The 19353-nt window shown below is 49.3% G+C and overlaps 4 protein-coding genes across 4 annotated transcripts; all 4 read left to right on the top strand.

Moving 5' to 3' along the window:
- Window positions 1–1444: 1444 nt before the first annotated feature.
- Window positions 1445–4197, top strand: TGAM01_v200961 (hypothetical protein; the record flags this gene model as incomplete). The annotated part of the gene is made up of 4 exons (XM_018806555.1): window positions 1445–1705; window positions 2194–3111; window positions 3169–3435; window positions 3493–4197. The coding sequence occupies 4 exons, from the start codon at window positions 1445–1447 to the stop codon at window positions 4195–4197; spliced, it is 2151 nt and encodes a 716-aa protein (XP_018660197.1).
- Window positions 4198–6409: 2212 nt separating this feature from the next.
- Window positions 6410–8568, top strand: TGAM01_v200960 (hypothetical protein; the record flags this gene model as incomplete). Its single annotated transcript, XM_024548655.1, has 3 exons — window positions 6410–7149; window positions 7211–7648; window positions 7719–8568. 3 exons carry the CDS (start codon window positions 6410–6412, stop codon window positions 8566–8568), a joined length of 2028 nt encoding a protein of 675 aa, XP_024406666.1.
- A 6259-nt stretch (window positions 8569–14827) lies between these two features.
- On the top strand, window positions 14828–15685 carry TGAM01_v200959 (hypothetical protein; the record flags this gene model as incomplete). Its single annotated transcript, XM_018806552.1, has 2 exons — window positions 14828–14904; window positions 14965–15685. The coding sequence occupies 2 exons, from the start codon at window positions 14828–14830 to the stop codon at window positions 15683–15685; spliced, it is 798 nt and encodes a 265-aa protein (XP_018660194.1).
- Window positions 15686–17672: 1987 nt separating this feature from the next.
- TGAM01_v200958 (hypothetical protein) lies at window positions 17673–18886 on the top strand (the record flags this gene model as incomplete). Its single annotated transcript, XM_018806550.1, has 2 exons — window positions 17673–17987; window positions 18068–18886. The coding sequence occupies 2 exons, from the start codon at window positions 17673–17675 to the stop codon at window positions 18884–18886; spliced, it is 1134 nt and encodes a 377-aa protein (XP_018660192.1).
- Between the last annotated feature and the right edge of the window lie 467 nt (window positions 18887–19353).

Genomic DNA, 19353 nt, shown 5'->3' with positions numbered 1-19353 from the left:
GATTATCTCAAGGAGACGCAGAAGAAGAGCGTGTTTGACATTCAGCTCGAAGTCAGCCTTACCAGTGAGTGTTCTTTCCACCCCACCAAACATGCCTAGCTGTACACAGTAAGTACGGATGCTGACTTTTGCGGTGCGCCTTAGCTGAGAGCGGCGACCACGTCAACTTGACCAAGACGAGCGGCCGGAACCTGCTCTGGTCCTTTCCACAGATGATTACGCACCACACCGTCGGCGGATGCCCCATGCGGGCCGGAGACTTGTTAGGGTCCGGAACCATTAGCGGCACAGAGCCTGGTGAGCGCGGCAGCTTGTTGGAAAGGACCGAGGGCGGCAAAGCTGATGTTCAGCTGGAGAAGGGTGGTGTGCGCCGCTTCATTGAGGACGGCGACAGCTTGAACATGAGGGGATACTGTGAGAAGGATGGTGTGCGGATCGGGTTTGGTGACTGCGAGGGCAAGATTCTGCCTGCTCATGGTCATGAGGAGGTTTGAGAAGAAGAGAAGAAAACAAAAGAATGCATAATGTGAAATGGGAAATGTAATAGAAAAGTTTACAAAGATTGAGGTATTGTAGACGAGCTCTTGGCAGAATGAAAGCAGATACTTCTACTTGTATGAAGTGCATTCTTCATGTCTCTGGGGGCTTCGAGATTCTAGTGAACACGGTTACGTGACATTTAACACGTCTTCTTCAGTATTATTGTTTCACAAGCTCTCAGCTGCTTCAGAGGGAGGGATGAAATCTTTCCAATAACGTTACCCCATGAACCGACCTATTTAATTATCGAGCCAAAAGTGACATCCAGGTCGTGCTCCGCGGGCCCCACGCGCTGCAACCCATACGACGGAGCAATTGTGGCCGCTGTTGCGTTTCCCACTGACAAGTGTGTGCAGCGGAGGATCGGAGATTCCACATGGCTATTGAGGACATTGCCGAAGCCCTTGTCATGCCATGCGTCGGGGGTGATACCTGGTTGCAATCATTGGTATCCTTCGTACTTGTGGCCAGGCGTGTTCCTCAATTATACGCCCTGGGAACCCTGTCAAGACAGATCCTGAGAGTGACGAGTAATATCGACCACGCACCGCGCCGCCACGTCTCCACCGCGCTCTCAGCCAGCTGCGACTCAGCTTTCCAACGGCTTACAGGCTACGGAATAGTGTCCGTAGCGGTATTTTGTAAGCGCCGGCAGCAATTCGTATGTACTTCAGCTGCATTTGCTATCTCTTGCATGCGTTCTGCTAGCAGGGCATTTTTATCGGTCGAGTCGGCAAACTTCAAAGTCACGTGGGCGCGGCTTTATACCTTTGCGGGAGCGTGCCACAAAGTCCGAGGTTGTCCTGTCAGTGTGGCTCTTTTCTCCCTCGGTTTTCTCTTTCAGAAGGGGCAGAAAGAAAAGTAAGGAAAGGCATTCGCTGCCTGCACCTCGCGCGCGCCAGCCATGGAGCAGATTGAGACGCAGGCATCAGACTTGCGCTACCTGACGGCGCCGGTCGGCGCTTTGAGCGACTCGGCGAGTGTCTCGTACGAGACGCCGCAGTCACGGCCGCAGATGAGCCCAGGTTCCGCCATGTACGGAGACAATTCCGCGCTGCAGCCCGGAGGCGATTCGCCTGGAGACGCCAATGCGGGTGCGAGCAAGAGGAAGTCGATTGAGGACGGGGCTGCGATCGCGAAGCAGACGAGGAGCAAGAGGAATCGGGTGAGTTTATGGGTTCTTTGTCCGAGGCTTGGGGTGCGATGTGATGATGCGGCGTGAGGCGCAATGCGGCTAGGGGTGAATAAGATGCGGTTCACATGCTTGCGGAGCCAGCTTCAAATAAATGTGACTTTATAAACATCTAGATTGAGTTCCATCAGCTGACTTCAAGATCTATCTAGTACATCTCTATTGCATGGTAAGCTTGCATTCAGCTGCCTCCGATGATACCCGGTGATCTATCAGGCCACAATTGCACATGGAATCATTTCATCAATCATCCTTTCAATATACAATGAGCCAAACTGAACTATACTGACTATTTCGGGGCAACCCCATATAGCAATGAGTGTAAAAGGCGCAAGATCAAATGCAATGGTGAAACGCCATGTCAACGATGCGGCAACCTCAACCTTGCCTGTCTTTATGCTCCCAATTGCTGTACAAACAACTTTAAAGACTCCGACGAATTCAAAATGATTGCAGCACAGCTAAGTCGCCTCCAGGAGGAGGTCAATTGGCTCAATCAGTCTATGAGAAACATGCAGAGCGAGCCGCGACTCGCGCCACCAACTTCAGACCGCATCATGCCTACTGGCGGCTCAGTTATTGCACCTTCTCCGTCACAAAGCTCAGCATCTGGTCAGCGGCCAGATTACCTTGGAAAGCAAACGCCATTTCAAGGTCCAACCAGCACGGCATTTACCTTGGATGTCGCCAGGGAGACGATCAGCAACATGGGATGGAAGACTGCTGAGGAAGGAGACGATATTGAGCCGTTACCAAGCAACAACATGGTCACTACAATATCAACCCAGATGGCTGATCCGCTCTTGGAATTTGATAAAGACGAGATGGTGCGCCTCTGTAGAGTGCACGAAGACGAAATCGGCATCATGTATCCCGTGATCAATATCCAAACCGTCATTGCCCATGCCAAAAACGTCTCGCTATATCTAAGGAATCCACGACCAATGGAGCTCTTGAATGATCTTGAAACCTTGCAGTTGAAAATCATCATATGCTGTGCTCTTGTCGTAGAAGGACATGGCCATTCCGAAAAGGCATTACGCTTGTATGAGAGCATGGAGAATATCATTAATCGAAAGCTCATGTCAGACGGCCTTGATGTCAGTGATCTTCCCCTCTTAGCACTTGTAGCTGGCTACCGATTCTTGTCCAATGAGGAAGTACTCGCATGGCGTGTCATGGGCCAGGTGGTGCGGCTCTGTGTCGAGCTTGGTATTCACCAGAAGAGGGGTTTGATGACGATACAGAATGAGGCCGAGAGAAAGAATGCGCTTAATAGTTTTTGGTCGGCATACGTTCTCGACCGCCGATGGGCGTTTGGTACGGGTCTGCCGTACGCTATTCAAGATGACGAGATTGACCCAACCTTGCCTATGCCTGTAAGTATTTAAAAGCATTTGCACAGTATACAATCTATGTAACTAACGTCGCCCCAGGAGGAATATCCTTATCTTGTGGCCATGATTACATATTCTCGAATAGGCGCCAAGGTGTGGCGTCAAGTGAATCATTTTGGACCCGTCCTTGCACACGAATTGGGCCAGGAGGAAATCGAAAGACTCGATCAAGAGATTTTACGGTGGTATGAGACTGTTCCAGAAGAGATTAGAGTGCGAAGCTGGGACAAGGAGACTCAGATAACATCAACACCATCATATAACCTCCAACGGCTACGGATATGGACATATCTACGATTCAACCAGGTAGGTTATGGGGAAGGTTCCAGGCCAATCTCAAATCACAAACTGACAGCTTCTTAGATACGCACATGGCTATATACCCCTGTGTTGCACAGCGCAACCAGTATCATGGCGCATCCGTTAGAAGCCCAGCGCGTCGTCGACTTGGCCAAAGACACAATTCAATACCTCCATCACCTTAACAGCACCACCAACCTATATCGAAGAGCGCAAGTCTTTTATCACCAGTTTCTTTCAGCGGCAATAGCGGTTGTCTTTCTCGCATCGGTACATGCACCTGTGCGTTTCAGCGCCGTCTGCCGAGAAGAATTCTACATGGCTCTTGACCTGGTCAAAGATCTGTCCGTCAAGAGCTGGGTCTCTCAGCGACTATGGCGAACTATCAAATCACTCAAAGATGTGGCTCCTCGATTTGGCCTAAATCCAGACGAGGATCCTCATTCGAGCGCCGCACTGGGCATGATTGGCCTTGCAAGAGGCCATATGGACACCATGCAAACCAATCAGCCCATGTTCCAACATCCACCAATGCCGCCCAGGCAGAATACAGACAACATGATGCCGAATGATAATGGCCAAAAGATTCAGAGTGAGATGTCTAGGATATTTGAGGGCTATGTCGGTCTCAACGGTGTTCAATTTGGAAGCAATGGAGAAGACCAGCATGTGCCGCCTCCTCATGCTTTGACTTCTCCAGATTCACAGAATCCCATTTTCACGTCTGCCGATGGAACGGTATTCCCTCATATGCGCGAGATGTTTTGAAGGAGTTATTATGCAAGAGTATATGCAGAAGTGATGGACGATAGAATTGCCTACTTTCTCTTGATTTAACGTATGGGTCGATTTTAAAATAGAGGAGCCATTTAGTTTTTCCAGCTTGCTCGCTTTTCATAATCAGCTGGATGTTTAAGCATGTCAATTCACGTTCAAGTCAAACAAGATTAAACAGAGTCCGGCGACCGCATCCAGAGTTTACACATTATGGGAAGTCGCAGCACATGACTGTCTGCCTGAGGCAATCTGACATGTTCGGCCAATATTTCCAACGGCATCGCTACTCATGCAGCTTACTGTCCATTTATTTACCCGGGCAGAATCCTGATCCTTATCAACTGAAGGAAATACTTGGGCAGAAGAAGAAGGCCACAACGATTAGAATGTAGGTAAGCGAAGACTAAGGGGACAAAACAAGTCACCGGTCACTGACAAAAGGCGGCCAGACAGATGGGCAATGCATGCGCGGCAAAGTCCCACGTCGCGCGTTGCCCGCATTCTTCAACGAAGTTCGGAGGGGAAACAGACCCCTGAGCGTGGATGTGACAACTGTCAATTGCTTAAAGCGGAAATTCTCAGCGGATTCGACCACTAAGAATTCGCCATTCGGAGGGTCCAGACTCGGGGTAGATTTCCACAAAGTTTCCCGCGGCGACGGAGTCCGGCAAAAGGCGCTTTTCAGTTAAAGGAGGCACTGATACATGGGTTTCCCTGTCTGGTATCAGCTTGAAAGGTATGGATGAACGAACAGTGCCTTTTGATGCTAGAAGATCAGTCAAGCAAATAGGTGCGGCGCGACCGGCACTTTAGGCGGAGGCGTCAAGATACTGCTGCTAGGGCTTTTGCCAGCGAATCATCCCCAGTTTTGCTTATCCTGAACTGATCCTGCGGAAAGTATGGAGCATGGGAGAATGATGACATCAAAAAGCGAGACTTCATACAGACGAAAGACAAAGTGTCTCCTCTCCGGCAAATTATTACTTTTCCCGGAAAGCATTTTTTCGCACGCGTACCTTGTTGGTTTCCCGCGGCAAACTTTTACTATCTACTCCACCCGCTATTCACAATCAATGGGGCCGCAGTGGGCACCGCGGCGCCCAGGGCAGAAAGCTTGCTAAACAATGCTGGCTTTCACAGCCGTGATCGGGCGGCTTGACCTAGATGAGCTTCCTTTGACAAGCTGAAATCGGTAGTGTAACCCATCCCAATCTGATCTGGCATGTTCACCAACGCCTCTAGCGGGCCAGCCGGAAGGCTTGCTGGTCTTGCTTACTGCGTAGTACAACTCTAGTTGAAGCTATCATTTTTGAAGACCCTCCGTTAACGGCTATTACCTGCAGCAGCGCTACAAGGGCTAATACGAGAGACCCTGTGTATTGTATAACACGGGCACTCCGCCTATCGCCTCAATGGCCGGCTTTCGCTTGGAACAACGTCTAGCAGCTCTTCGACCCCTTGTAAGTAGCGAAGTTGCCTTACTAGCGCTTTTGGTTGACAAGTATGAATACTATTTGGGAGCTTTGCCCGGAATTGCCTTGGAGAACATTCCCCATTATGGATTGTAAGCCTGGACTGTAAACGTTCAACCCTATGCTTATTCAAATTTGGACACCTTAACTCCGTGGGCATAGCGGTCATAATCGTTTCATTGTCTCAAGTACTTATACCGTGGCTTTTACTTTCTAGTGGCTTAGGTACTCAAGTAATGCTGCTTCAAACTATGTTAGGTCGAACGAGTTGCAGACTTACCAAGTCATTGAGGAAGAAGGTGAGGCTCTGCAGCGGTAAATGTTGGAGTCTAGTTGCTGTCCTCCCTCAAAGGCACCACAGGAGAGCTTTGCACTCTATTCTATATCTCCTCATGCAATTGGGCCGATCTCTCACACATTACTCCATCGGCTACCTTTATCAGTAAGTTCGTCATGTTGGTGGCACTAGAGATTTTGATATTGGATTTAAGCTAAGACAGCTAGTTTCCAACAACCTCGGCCACTAGCCAGGGCTCGTGTTTTGTACTTCTAGTGTGGCAAACTCGTTCTTTTCCCGCGGCCAAGTCGAATCATCTCGTTTTTGGACGCTGCGCTTTATCAGTTCTACTGTCTATAGACTAAACGAAATGTATTGATTGCGCGGACGCATCCATATTCTGTTTGTTTTCTCCAATTGCCGAAAGCCAGGTTCATTTACATTCTGGCTAAACATGGACGGAAGCCAACAGCAAGGCGGCGGCGGCGGAAGGCCGTACAGGTCGCACCTCCGGCCGGCCTGTATCCCCTGTCGCCGGAGAAAGTCTCGATGTCAGACTGCAGCCGATAATACGGCTTGTGTGACATGTCTTGCTCACCAGACAGAGTGTTATTTTCCTGAGGATTCCCAAACGTCAGAATCTCCAGAACCCGCCCGCCGTCGCCGCCGCCGAGCAGAGCCTCGAGCATCTGTGGAAGCATCCGGTTTGACCCCAGTGAGGGCAGGTGTACGAGCCACGGCCTCATTCCATGGGGGCGCAAAGGCCAATACTTCAGCATCCATGGCTGGGTCAAGAAGTACGGCCATGGGGCGGCAGGCTTCAATACCAGTTTCCAATGCACCGCCCATATCAGTTGCTGCAATGTCAAGGCCGGGCCAAGGCTACCACGACAGGGTAGAAGGGTCTGCAATGGCATTGGGCTCTGATGATGACCAACATCTCAATCTACACATTGTAGGGCCGGCCACTACCAATGATAGTCAGGTTTTGTCTACATACCTCTCAGGCATAGCTGGGGCTACCAGGAGCACCAGAATGATCGTCCCAGAGCCTGCCAGCTGTTCTCGCCCTGTTCTATTTACTGAGGTTCAGAAAAGACCAGTTGGTGTCATATTGAATCGTAGCCCTTCAGCAGAGAAGCTGGAGATAATTGAGAAGCTCCTAGAACCTCACAACGAGGCCGTTATCGACGAGTTCGTCATCCTTGTTTCTAATATCCTGGAGCTTCCACGTAGCTGACACTTTTTATTGTAGGTATTTCAAAAAGGTGAATATTTGCCTTCCACTACTGGATGAAGCCTCATTCCGCCGCCAGTATCACGAAGACAAGACGCGGATATCACCGGCGCTACTGGCATGCTTGTATGCCCATACGATCATCTACTGGCAAAGCTCTCCAACTCTGAGTCGATATAGATGTCCAGAAAGCCGTTTCATTTGGAATCTTGCTAGCGAAGCAATATACTCTGAGCTCCATCTATCGCCAGGAATGTCCATCATAAAGGCGATTCTGCTAAACATTGGCGGTCGCCCTACTACTTCACTGATAGGAAACGGAGTGCTTCTTGGGTCTGCGGTTTCTATGGCGCATTCCCTGGGCCTAAATCACAATCCTCTTCCATGGCAGATCCCACAGGCTGAAAAATATCTACGCATGAAAATCTGGTGGTCAGTGTTGGTTCATGACAGATGGTACGTGTGATATCTGTTATTGATGCTGCAACGATAGAAGATGAGAGAACTGACATGAATCGGATTTCAGGACAAGTTTGGCGCACGGTACACCGCCTCATATCCATAAGGCTCAATATGACGTGCCTCCGCCAACTATAGAGTACCTTCGGCAGAGTTCGACAGAAGCAAATAGTTCACGTTTTGAGATCACAGCCAGAGTATTCATTTCGCTGGTAGCTCTAAGCGAGGTGCTTGGCCTATTTCTTCAGTACGTGTACTCTGTCAGACGGGAGAGGCTGACCACTACGGATCTCGAGCTTGCATTGAACCAATGGACTGAGAAGTTAGAGGGCCCTTGTCGCCGCATTGTCTTGCACGGATCTCACCTTGAAATCAATGGGGCAGCAAACCTTCGTTTAGCATACCTGACCGCCAAACTGCTATTGCAGCGAATACAGCTCGAAGCGGAGAAGCAGACGGACGGTGTAAACGAGGAACAGATAATGAATCGCTATTCGGCAGCGCGCATGACATCGGAGGAAATGCTGATGCTCATACAAGATTTTCAGAAGGACCACCTTGGCGACTTTTGGATGGCCGTCAGTTCTTTTGCTTTCCCCTCTGCTGTCAACTTCTTGCTGCGGTGTGCGTTGGAGACGGAAAACACTCCCGAGGGGCTGGTCCAAAGCCACTCTTTCAAAATTGCTTACGACCTGATTGCCGCGCTTCGCTCTCATCAGGAACAGCACAAGTGGGATCTGGGCGATATTTGCATTGCCCAACACGCCGAGATTGTGGAGAAGATCCTGGCGGGCGTGGCACCGGATGAACAAGGTGGGAACAGCAGCAGTCTGGATCTCCAGGAGTTTGACGCATCGATTCTAGACCACGTTTTCCCGAGCATATGGGACCCGTTACAAAATGCCTTTACTTGGTAACAAAAAGAAAGTCCCGGGGCTGGTTGGTTTATTTGTGGGTTGGACTAGAGTTGGATAGGGACGGTCCTGCAGATAATACGGATACACACCCTGCCGCGGGACAGATTGCGGCCGCGGCCAAGATGGCAAGTTTCCCGCGGCGAATCTAGGAAAGCCAACAACCGCCACGAAGATATCCACAACTTCTCGATACGATATCGGAAAGAACGAATAATAAGCGTGAGAGGTAAAGAGGTTTTTTTATCGGTACATAAGAGAATCTGTATATAAGACTTGTCTGTCCTTGGAAGTCATATGGATTTTGGACTCGCATCATCGAACATCTCAATCGAAAGCTATACAGGGAGATTTTTGCAGGCATTTCTTCGAACTTCTTTATCTAATATCATAACCATTCACTTTACTTTGCATCTTTATTTCTTCCCAAGAGGTTTTTGTTCTTAATTGTCACTTCAGTCAAACTACAAGCATCGACAATGGCTCCAGGAGCTCTCGTCGGATCTGACAGCCCTCTTCTGGCTCCCGTCTCTGGAAAGCTTGATGTTGCTCCTACACTGTACGATGGAGTCAATGAAAAAGAGCTCCGAGAAAAGGCTCAAGCTCATCTCGCCTATTATGGCACCAAGTTTCATGACGACGTAATCGTTGGTTCTCGAGGAATGTACATTTACACAGCTTCTGGCCACAAGATCCTTGACTGGACATCCGGTCAGATGTCTTGTCTCCTGGGCCATGGACATCCTGAAATTGTCAAAACCGTTGTCGACCATGCTATGTACCTCGACCATCTCTTCTCTGGAATGGTTTCACCTCCTGTTATTAGCCTGGGAGAGCGTCTCTGCAAGGCTCTCCCCAAAGGCCTGGACAAGACTTTCTTTCTCTCCACTGGCGGTGAGAGCAACGAGGCTGCCATCAAGATGGCAAAGATGTACACTGGAAAATGGGAAATTGTCGGTCTGGGGGCTTCCTGGCACGGCATGACTGCGCAGGCTTTGGGAGCTCAATACCACTATGGTCGCAAGGGCCAAGGCCCAACCCTCCCAGGCCAGCTTATGCTCCCCTCTCCCAATGCCTACCGCTCTGAGTTCCGCAAGCCTGACGGGTCTCATGACTGGGAGGCCGAGCTCAACTATGGCTGGCGCATGGTTGACTTGCAGTCCACCGGTAACCTTGCTGCGTGCATCGTGGAGTGCATCCAGAGCTCTGGAGGCATGATTGTTCTGCCCCCTGGATACCTCAAGGCTATGAAGAAACATTGTGAGGCGAGAGGCATGCTTCTCATTGTCGACGAAGCTCAGACTGGCGTGGGACGATGCGGCGACTTTATGGCTATCAATCACGAGGATGTTGTACCTGACATTCTGACTCTATCCAAGACATTGGGCAACGGTCTTCCTCTTAGCGCAGTTGTCACCAGCGAAGAGATTGACCGTGTGTGCAACGAAAGAGGCTTCATGTTCTACACTACCCACGTCAACGACCCTCTTCCCGCTGCTGTCGGCGATAAGGTCCTCGAGATTGTATTCCGGGATAACCTCGTCCAGCACGCCCGGGAAGTAGGCAAAGTCCTCCAAGACGGCCTCTTGAAGCTCAAGTCACGATACGGCTGCATTGGCGACGTCCGTGGCCGCGGTCTCATGGCCGGTGTTGAGATTGTCGCCAGTAGAGAAACCAAGGAGCCGGGCCTGGAGCTGGCCAAGAAGGTTGGCGACACGGCGTACAGCTTGGGCGTGTGGGCGAACTTGAGCAGTCACCCGAGCTTTGGGGGGACTTTCCGAATTGCGCCGCCGATTACTGTGACGGCGGAGCAGATAGAGGAAGGGCTAGTGATGTTGGAGAGGGCGTTTGCGGAGACGGAGGGGACGATGCCGCTGTATTAGAGCTGGGGACGAATTGAAGAAAGAATAGAAAGGAAAATCAAGAGATGGATGGGTTTGATGGTTTATATATATGATGATGGCTATTTCCTTTTGTTGGCGCAATGTTTATGAGCGGTTTGGCATTGAGAAAACTACTAGAGAGACGGCAATATATACTCTGGAGAATTACTTGGAAGACTTGTCTTGCGATTATTGAAAAATTTCTTTTAAGGTTATCAAGATCTTGAATAGAGAAGGAAGAGAAAATATCATTCATAAATTCATCCACCTGACATTCCACATTTCGCAATTCGCCCGTCTTATCCGTAATTGAACAAACTTTTCTGCCATTTCGCTCGCTTTTTTCATGTATGGCACTGAACTGATAAAAACCCACCCAATAAAAAAAATGCAAAGGTATCAAAAACGCCCGCAAAAAGAAAAAACCGTTGAGTGAAAGAAATGCTGCCGCCATGATCGCTCGTTCGCTGATGCTGTAACGTTGAAAGATGAAGAATAATAAAAACGTGCGACATCTCATATAACAAGATGATGCTGTGTCGTTGGTATCTTTTGTTGCTTATGTGGTTGGAGTATGTTGTATCGTTGACGTAGTTGTAGTGCCGGTGAGATTTTTTTTTTTTTATCGTGATGGCAGCTTGAGGTGCGGGCTGAATCGTCGAAAGATGCCTCGTGTAGCGACCGCAAGGACCATCAGCACCTCCAAGCCCACGATGCTCACCCAGACGGTGTTGAGAAGCTTCTCTTCATAGTCGGAGGCGTAGCCGTTGAAGGTTGAAGTCATGGAGTAGCTGGACATGCCCCGCGCCATTGATGGAAAGTTTTTGTGAAGGGTGGATCGTCGAATTTACGCTTGGGATTGAGAGAGCGAGAGAGAAGAATTGAAGAACAAAGATGGAATTCTAACGGAGGCCTTTTTGGTTTTTTTTATGTTCCCGTGTGGGCCTGAAACATTCCCGTGTCAGAAACAATGAATCATTTGAAGAGAAGGAATGTGAAGAATTAATAGAAAAATCCAGGCTGGCTTGAGACATTATCGCATCACTGCATGCCTGACTTCAGCCCAACCCTCACATCCCCGCCATGAAAGGGTCGGTCACGAGTGCGCAAGGGAAGGGTGGCGGCGGACGGGCAAATATCGCATGAAAGGGATTGGGGATTGTCTTACCGTTTGGTGCAGATATGAAAAAGCAGAAAAGAACTATCAAGTCACTGTGCAAAGCTGATGGTGGTTATGGCAGCTCGGACTTCAAAGCACAGGGCACTTTGATATCCCGTCTCACAGTGAGACAATATAAAGGACTCGCGGTCAAAACAGATCAACGGCTGATCGACATGCAGAAAGAAGAAGAAAATTGGCCCAGAGATTTGATATCTCCAGATGCTTCTGGCGGTCGGGGTCAGACGTCGAGTCAGTGCTAGTCGATATGCACTCGGGTGGATTCGCCTCTACGAGATGTGCGTCGCGTGAGCCCAGAAAAAAAGACTGGCTGCGTGCTGCCCTGCTCCTTAGCCTGGTCTAGCAGAGAACTATTGGCTGGCTACGTGGATGGGAAAAAAACAGGGTTGTTGATAAAGAATGAGAATCGATAAAAGGCCAAGGCGTAAAGATTGCGTATAAGAAACGAGCAATGGAGTTGGAAGAGAAAGAAGATGGATGGGATGTAAAGGAAACGGTGGCTTCAGCCGGATCTTATGGCTGTGCTGTCCTCTCACTTTACTTTTTTGGCTGTTTGTTTCCCTTGTTTTCATTTTTTGCCGTTTTAATGCCCTTGTCATCGTTGAGACGGGACCCCACGCATGCCACCCTCGTCTGTTCCTTCGGGGGTCAGTTCTTAGCTAATAAGTTTGTGAGGGCGGCGATGAGAAGAATTGGCTGCCGGAGGGGAGAACCGGGGGTGGGGCCGATGGCCGGGAGAAGTGAATCACTTTCTGTTTGTCTCGCAAAACGAGCCTTCTTTTTCATATAGACAGGTGAATGCTGCTGAAATCTGCTGGTTTCTATTGTTTGTTTCTGATGTGCACAAGGCAAGCTGCAAGGCAAAAACAGATTTTCTTTTCCTACTGGCTGGGAACATGCAGCTCGCCAAGGGTCCAGCCCAGAGACACCCCCGCCCCTTATCCCTGCTGCGTCCGTTGGAGCGTAACCGCACAGGGAAGAGCAGCATCGGGGTCGAGGCGATGAAAATGCGGTGACGCCGACTCATGCAAATACTTACTGCGGCTCTGTCCAGTGCTTATACAGCGTAGGTTTGGCGAAGCAGCAGTGAATGCCGTGTCGCTGCCTTCTTCACTCATCTTGAAGACGAGACGTTGAACTGGCGGCTATATGCTGCGAAAAGAGCCGCTTTCAACGTGTACACACTTTTTACTTTGGTAGAGCCAGAGCTGAGTCAATCGCCACTAGCCGCATGTAGGGACATGTAATGGCATTATTGGCGGCGTTTAAAGGCAATTTCCTGGTTAATGGCGGGATGAAGACAATGTCCCATATTACCCAGATTGCAGGCACACCACCTTCTGGATCGGGACCTCGTAGCAACCCAACAGGCGCTGTCAAGATTATGCATGCGAGATCCAGCCTGCGATCGCACCGAAACTGTAATCCTACGTTGCCTCTTCATGCTTTGATATACATGTTTCGTTTACTGTTTGGCATTTCTAATTGCATGATACTGCAAAGTCTCGCTTATTATTGCTGTTATCAATTGCTTTACTCCGTGGCAAATCTGCGCGCTAATACGCCGTTCCCCGTATGGAGCAATCAGCGATGTGGGACTGGCCTGCAACTTGGACGGTTTGAGCATGCTGGTAGATTCATGCTCTTTAAATTTTGTTGATCTGTCGTATGCGATATAAGAGATCCACGTAATTTTCCTAAACAATGTATTTGACAAAGGCAATCTCAGAAGTCGCGATACCTGTACGATAAAAATAAATATATACCTGTCAATTGAAGCGATAGGGCGTGGCTCAAAGCAGTTTACACGAGTACCATCTCAGAACCGAGAACTTGCTTCATTGAAGCGGGCAGCAATCTAAACCATACATTGAAGCAGTATTCAATGAAGCTTTTGATAGTGGCAAACGGCATTCTAATTAACGTTGTACCAATTGTAAGCGACAAGTGAAAGAAAAGGTAAAAGAGGAGTGCGACTCGATGTGTATTCGTTCGGCAGCCTAGGTAGTGTATTGTTCCTAAGAGTCGCCCTTTTACAATCGTTGGCGTATACTCTACATTGGCTATAGGGAGGCTTTACTACCTAACATTACATGTCATGTAGGTAGTTCAAATAAACATTATGAACACGCCAATATGGAACGAGAATGTCATGTAAAGCAGATATTAAAATGCATTAGGTATTGACATATATTTTTGTTTATCTGCGCTACACAAAGAGAGGATAACTATAGTATCTACAGGCTGGCTTCAACTACGCTCAACTTGACTTTAATAGCTCTCCAATTCCGTTTGTTTACACAATCGATGATCTGTTTTGGCCATCTAGGTAAGGATAGGTATGCATTACCTAATGAAACTCACGTATTGTCCTCGTTTATCGTCATGCTGGATGGTAGAAGATGAGAATACATTGTTATCCATCATAAGAAATCTCTCTTCTTCTTTTATTTCTCCAGCTCTAAGCAGAGCATTTAAAGCTTTGCGGAAGAGAATTGAGTTTACACGATACTGAGAAACTCCAGTAGATAATGACAGCCACACCCAAGATGGAAATTATTGGACAGACATTAATCAGTACCGGGGGTCTCCCAGTCTGATTGGTTCGCATTGATACGCAGATGCCAAACGGGCTTAGAAATTTGCCTAGCCAGGAACATGGATTTTAATAGAATGCTCACACTCAACGTTTGGACATAAGTGGCTTGTGAAGAGGCTGACCATGGCTCGTGGCTAAGATATAGCTCCTACAATACAGCGCTCTCTTTCGCATGGATGGTTCCCCAAGCATATTCAACCACAATCTTCTCCCACGAACGCTATTCAGACTGACTCGAGCTTTCACATGTCGGCCCAGATCGAGACGTCATCCAAGTCGCGGTGCTGAGCCACGACGAGCTTCTGTGGGGACTTTAGCGCAGATGGCACCGCCACATACCGCATTAGCCTCACCCCCTTCTTCATGATGACGTCGCAAGATTGCCCCGCCTACACCCCTCAAACAAGGCGAGCTTGCCAGAAGGTGCTACGATAGCGAGCTTGCGCTGAAATCACGATCTGGTCACTCCAAACGCGTTATATATTGCCACCCTTCTTTCTCCTAAATTCTGTCTCTATTTCCAAGACTCTTCCAAACACCTAATAACTAACTATCTATACCTATACAACTCTCCATCACAACCAAGCTTCCAAAGCCAAAATGACTACCACCGTCAACGTCAAGAACATTGCCGCCGCAACAGGCGATTCTGAAATTAAGGACTTCTTCAGCTTCTGGTTTGTCTCCCCATTCTATTAAGTCTAATCGCTGCAGATCCAAGCTAACATTTTCCACAGCGGCAAAATCACCGATATCAAAGTCACCACCGAGGGCGAGACGAAAAGCGCAGAAGTCACTTTCGAGAAGGAGACTGCCATGAAGACGGCGCTTCTCCTCAACAACACACAGCTCGGCCCCAACCACATCACAGTCGCCAGTGCCTCTGGCGATACTGAAGACGATGGCTCTCACTTCGCTCGACAGGGCAACAACAACAACAATGACGAGATTACCCAGGAGATGAAGCCCCGCTCTCGCATCCTTGCCGAGTACCTGGCGCACGGCTACGTCGTTGGCGACGCAGCGCTCCAGCGCGCCATCGAGCTGGACCAGAAGCACGGCATCTCGTCAACATTCCTCACCAAGATTCAGGAAATGGACAAGAAGTATCAGGCCACCGACCGTGCCAGAACTACCGACCAGACCTACGGCATCTCCCAGCGCGCCGGCAGCTTCTTTGGCGGCCTGAGCAGCTACTTTGAAAAGGCCACCAACACCCCCACTGGCAAGAAGATTGCCCAGTTCTACCTCGAAGGCTCGAGACAGGTGCAGGATATCCACTCCGAGGCGCGGCGGCTTGCTGATCTGAAGACGGAAGAGCACGGCAGCGCATACAAGGCTGCTGGCTTGGAGAGGGTGTTTGGCAAGGAGGCTGAGAAGCCGAAGGAGACGTCTGCTGAGGAGAAGCCTGCTGCTCCTGCTGCTGCAACATCTTCTACTGATGCCAAGAGCGGTTAAGGGATTTGTAACCTGTTGTATGAAATGATTCCTAATGATTTTTAAGTTGACATTACTTGTTCCTGTTATTCTGGCTTCAGAGGGTTTCTGATATGAGATTTACGGTCAATTCAACTGGCGTGGGATAGTTTAGCGACGCAAATAGTTGATGCTATGAAATGCAATACAATATTGTACAATGCGAATCTCTCCTTTTTTTTTCCCTTTCCCTGCTTCAACTAGTCATGTTGAATTCAAATGGTATATGACAAGTTTTACGGCTTCGATTCAACGGGCATAAGATAGATTTAACGACGCAGATAGTTGATGCAATGAAATGAAATGAAATATTGTACAAATGCCAATCTCTTCTGTTCCCCCTTCTCTCCTTCAACCGGACATTGCTTCAAGAATTGAGCGGAGTCCCTGCGGCTGATTAGTAGCGGGTCTATAGATTTCGCGCGACCTCATTTTGATTCACAATTTCCTTCTCCCTTGGAAAACTTGTGTTCAAGTGCGTCGTCCATTGGTCCTTTGGGGTTCGATGAGAGACACTGCCAATGACAATTAAAAGGTTAGAATCTGTTGATGAGCAATGATATGAATTGTTTAATGCTCTCTTACATCGAGTTGATGGTTAGGATCTGTTTCAGTGGTTTTGGTAGCATCTGATGCCTTGCCGGATCCGGTGGGATCCTGAAGCTGGCGGCCGGATTGGCGTTCAGGAGGAGGAGACTGGCGACCTTCAGGCATGATGAATTTGTGGAATTATTGCTTTGATTGATTGATTGAGATGATGAAAAAGCTGTTAGAGAAAATTTAGACTTTGCAGCGATGATGGATTTCTTAAGTAGAGCTTGGACTGCTCGTTGCTCCTTAAAAGCGGCCGTTGACGTCAGCGCCCTCATCATCGACAAACGATTGCATCATGTTGATGTCGCACAACGGTTCTGATAAACCGATAAGATAGTGGATTATATTCCATCGATTAGATCAATTATGGAGCTTCTTCACAGATAAAAGCGTAGTTTTGGCTTAATTGGAGCCTTTTCTTTGCCTCTGTTGCTCCATAACGCCCGATCATCTCGACAGCTATGCGGCGTGCCTGAACCTTATTAGCACGGAGCATTGCACCTATGGTGAGATTGTGCTGCTCCATTGTGCAATCAAGTACTTGCAGTTACTAAACAGGTTGGAGATTGTTCAAGAGCTTGATACCACTTTGTAGTATCGAGGAAATACTAAGCGTTTGTATTTTCTAGAAATACTGACCATACTCAAGCAAACCCTTGATGGGGCGACATGTCTCAGTCCGTAGCCAGGGAGAGGCTGCTCCATGTTATTAGACAATCTCCTGGTGAAGACATGCGCATGTAGCCCCTTGCTGCATTAATGCTCAGGGGTACTTTGCATATGGATTAAACACGCACTTCTCTCATCATGCGAAAGACTTTTGTGCTACACCACCATGGAGCTTATACTCCATCAACTTTGGGTACTACCGAGTATCTGCTACGGCCACCTAGACGTTTAAGCCGTCGTCAGCCCGCCGCTTGCAGCACAGGCAACCAAGCCCCCCTAAGCACCGCCAAGCACATGCCGAGTAGCTGTACTTTAGCGGACGTATCGGGTAACGCTTTAGTGCCCGCGGCGGCCATTCCCACCATATTCCCACTCACCCCGCACCAAACACCGGCCAACGGGGGCCTTTCGTCGTACCGCCAAATCCAGATGGATCCCGACATTCTCTTTGTCTCAACCTTGCCTCGTCCAGCTGCGACACACCGCATCTTCAATCTCGGTTTGCCGGTGGCTCTTCTCGCTCCTCTTCGCGCTCCTCTTCGCGCCGCAGCAGCAGCTTGGCCCGCATCAGCCACCGCCGCCCGGAAGACGAGATCCGAACGACGCATTTACACGAGATTAACTTCCCATCATACTTTCGACTAGGCCGCAGAGGACACCATCAGAAAAGGGCGTAGCCATACTCTTCGTACAAGACCAAGCAAAGATGCCAGATCTAAACTCCGTCCCTCCTTCGCCTCACGTGCTGGCAAGCGGCACGCATTCTCGTCGCCAGTCGGCCAATCTGCAAACCGCAACATCGCCGTCTTCGACCTCTGTGAATATCCTGCCGTCCAACCAGGCCGCCGTGAATCAGCAGATCCCCTCGCAAGCCTTGCCGTCTCCCGGATTCCCGCCGCAGTCGCCCATGAGTCCCCCGGCAGATGCTGCAGTCGGGCCAGGCCCGGGCCCTCTGCGACACCCAAGACCGCTGACGGCTTCCGAGCTTCATATGCAGCTGGAAAAGGAGCAGGAGGCAGTGGTAAGAATGAGCCATGGCTGTGGTTCACATGTCTTGGCCTGTGAACATTTGTTGCGCGACTATCGACTGACCATCGACAGGTGAATCGTCTGACTCGTGAACTCTCCATTTTGCGTGCTGCCCACAATGCGTCTGTCGTTTCGAACACGTCCTCGACGTCCAACGCTACCTCTTCCCATGATCCCATTGTCGAATCTTCGCTTTTATCTGGCTCTGGGTTCTCGATTCCTACCGCACGCCGCCACCACAGAACCTCTTCTTCCACTTCGCAGACCTTCCCCAGCTTTGTTTCCTCGTACGACGCTCGCGCCCGGCCACCCCACCCCGCATCGCTCTCGCGGCAGAATAGCAGTGCTTCGCGGCGAAGCCAAACAGGATCGCCGGCACCAGCCAGCTCTATAGACCCGTCCAACTATTTTCATCAACAGAGAGTGCCGGCTGCCGCCTCTAATTCCATCATGATGAGCTCCGTCGTGGCTACTCCCGGCAGCTCCGTTTTGGGCGATCAGATGAGCCCTGGGTTGATGCCCGCGACGCTGCGATACGAGGAGACGGCCTTTTACCGACAAGAGCTGGACAACGCAAAGAAGGAGAATGAGGCGCTCAAGAGACGCATTCGAGAGCTTGAAAGAACCGTCCGTGAGAGACGATCGAGCGACGCAAGCCGCAATAGAAGTGATAGCGCAAGCACTACAGCTAGCGCAAGCGTGGCCCCGGGTGGTGGCGTCAGTATTGCGGGACCCCGAGAGAGCATCTACGGCCATGGCCGAGATCGCGAGCGTGCTATACAAAGTTCGACGAGCTTAGCTGGAGGCGTGAGCATCGGAGTCCCTGATGAAGAGGTCAAGGTTGGCGAGAGCGCTGCAAGTGGCCGGTCGGGAAATGACAGCCAGCGGTAATCATCAAACAAGATCGACTAAACTTACAGTTTCCTTTGTTTAGCAACCGGATGGGTATGGTATACAGACTTGGGCTTTAATTAACACAAAGGAAAATACTTATTGGCGTTTGGGGTTATTAGCGAGACTATGAATTGGTTCTCAAACTTGGTTCTTTTTTTTTTTTGGTTCTTCGTTTTTCTTTTCCTTCTGCTTTGCTAAGCACTTGTGGCAACATAAAAAAGACTCTTACGGCCCTTATAGCTAAACCGTTTGTGCTATTTCTTTTTTTCTTTTTCTTTTCTTTGACAGAAGCAAATTATATAGCTTGGTATAGAGTGAGTGCTTTAGCTTTCACTATCAAGATCTAATGACTTAGGAACCATCGCTCATCAACTATTTTGCTCAACAATGCTCTGTTACTACTGAAACAATAAGAAGGAAATAAACACCGTAGAATGAAAATGAAGAAATCTAATCATACATCC

The sequence above is a fragment of the Trichoderma gamsii genome (assembly GCF_001481775.2).
Source record: "Trichoderma gamsii strain T6085 chromosome Unknown Scaffold_2.2, whole genome shotgun sequence".
NCBI lineage: Eukaryota > Fungi > Ascomycota > Sordariomycetes > Hypocreales > Hypocreaceae > Trichoderma > Trichoderma gamsii.
This window is presented reverse-complemented; position numbering and strand designations above follow the sequence as displayed.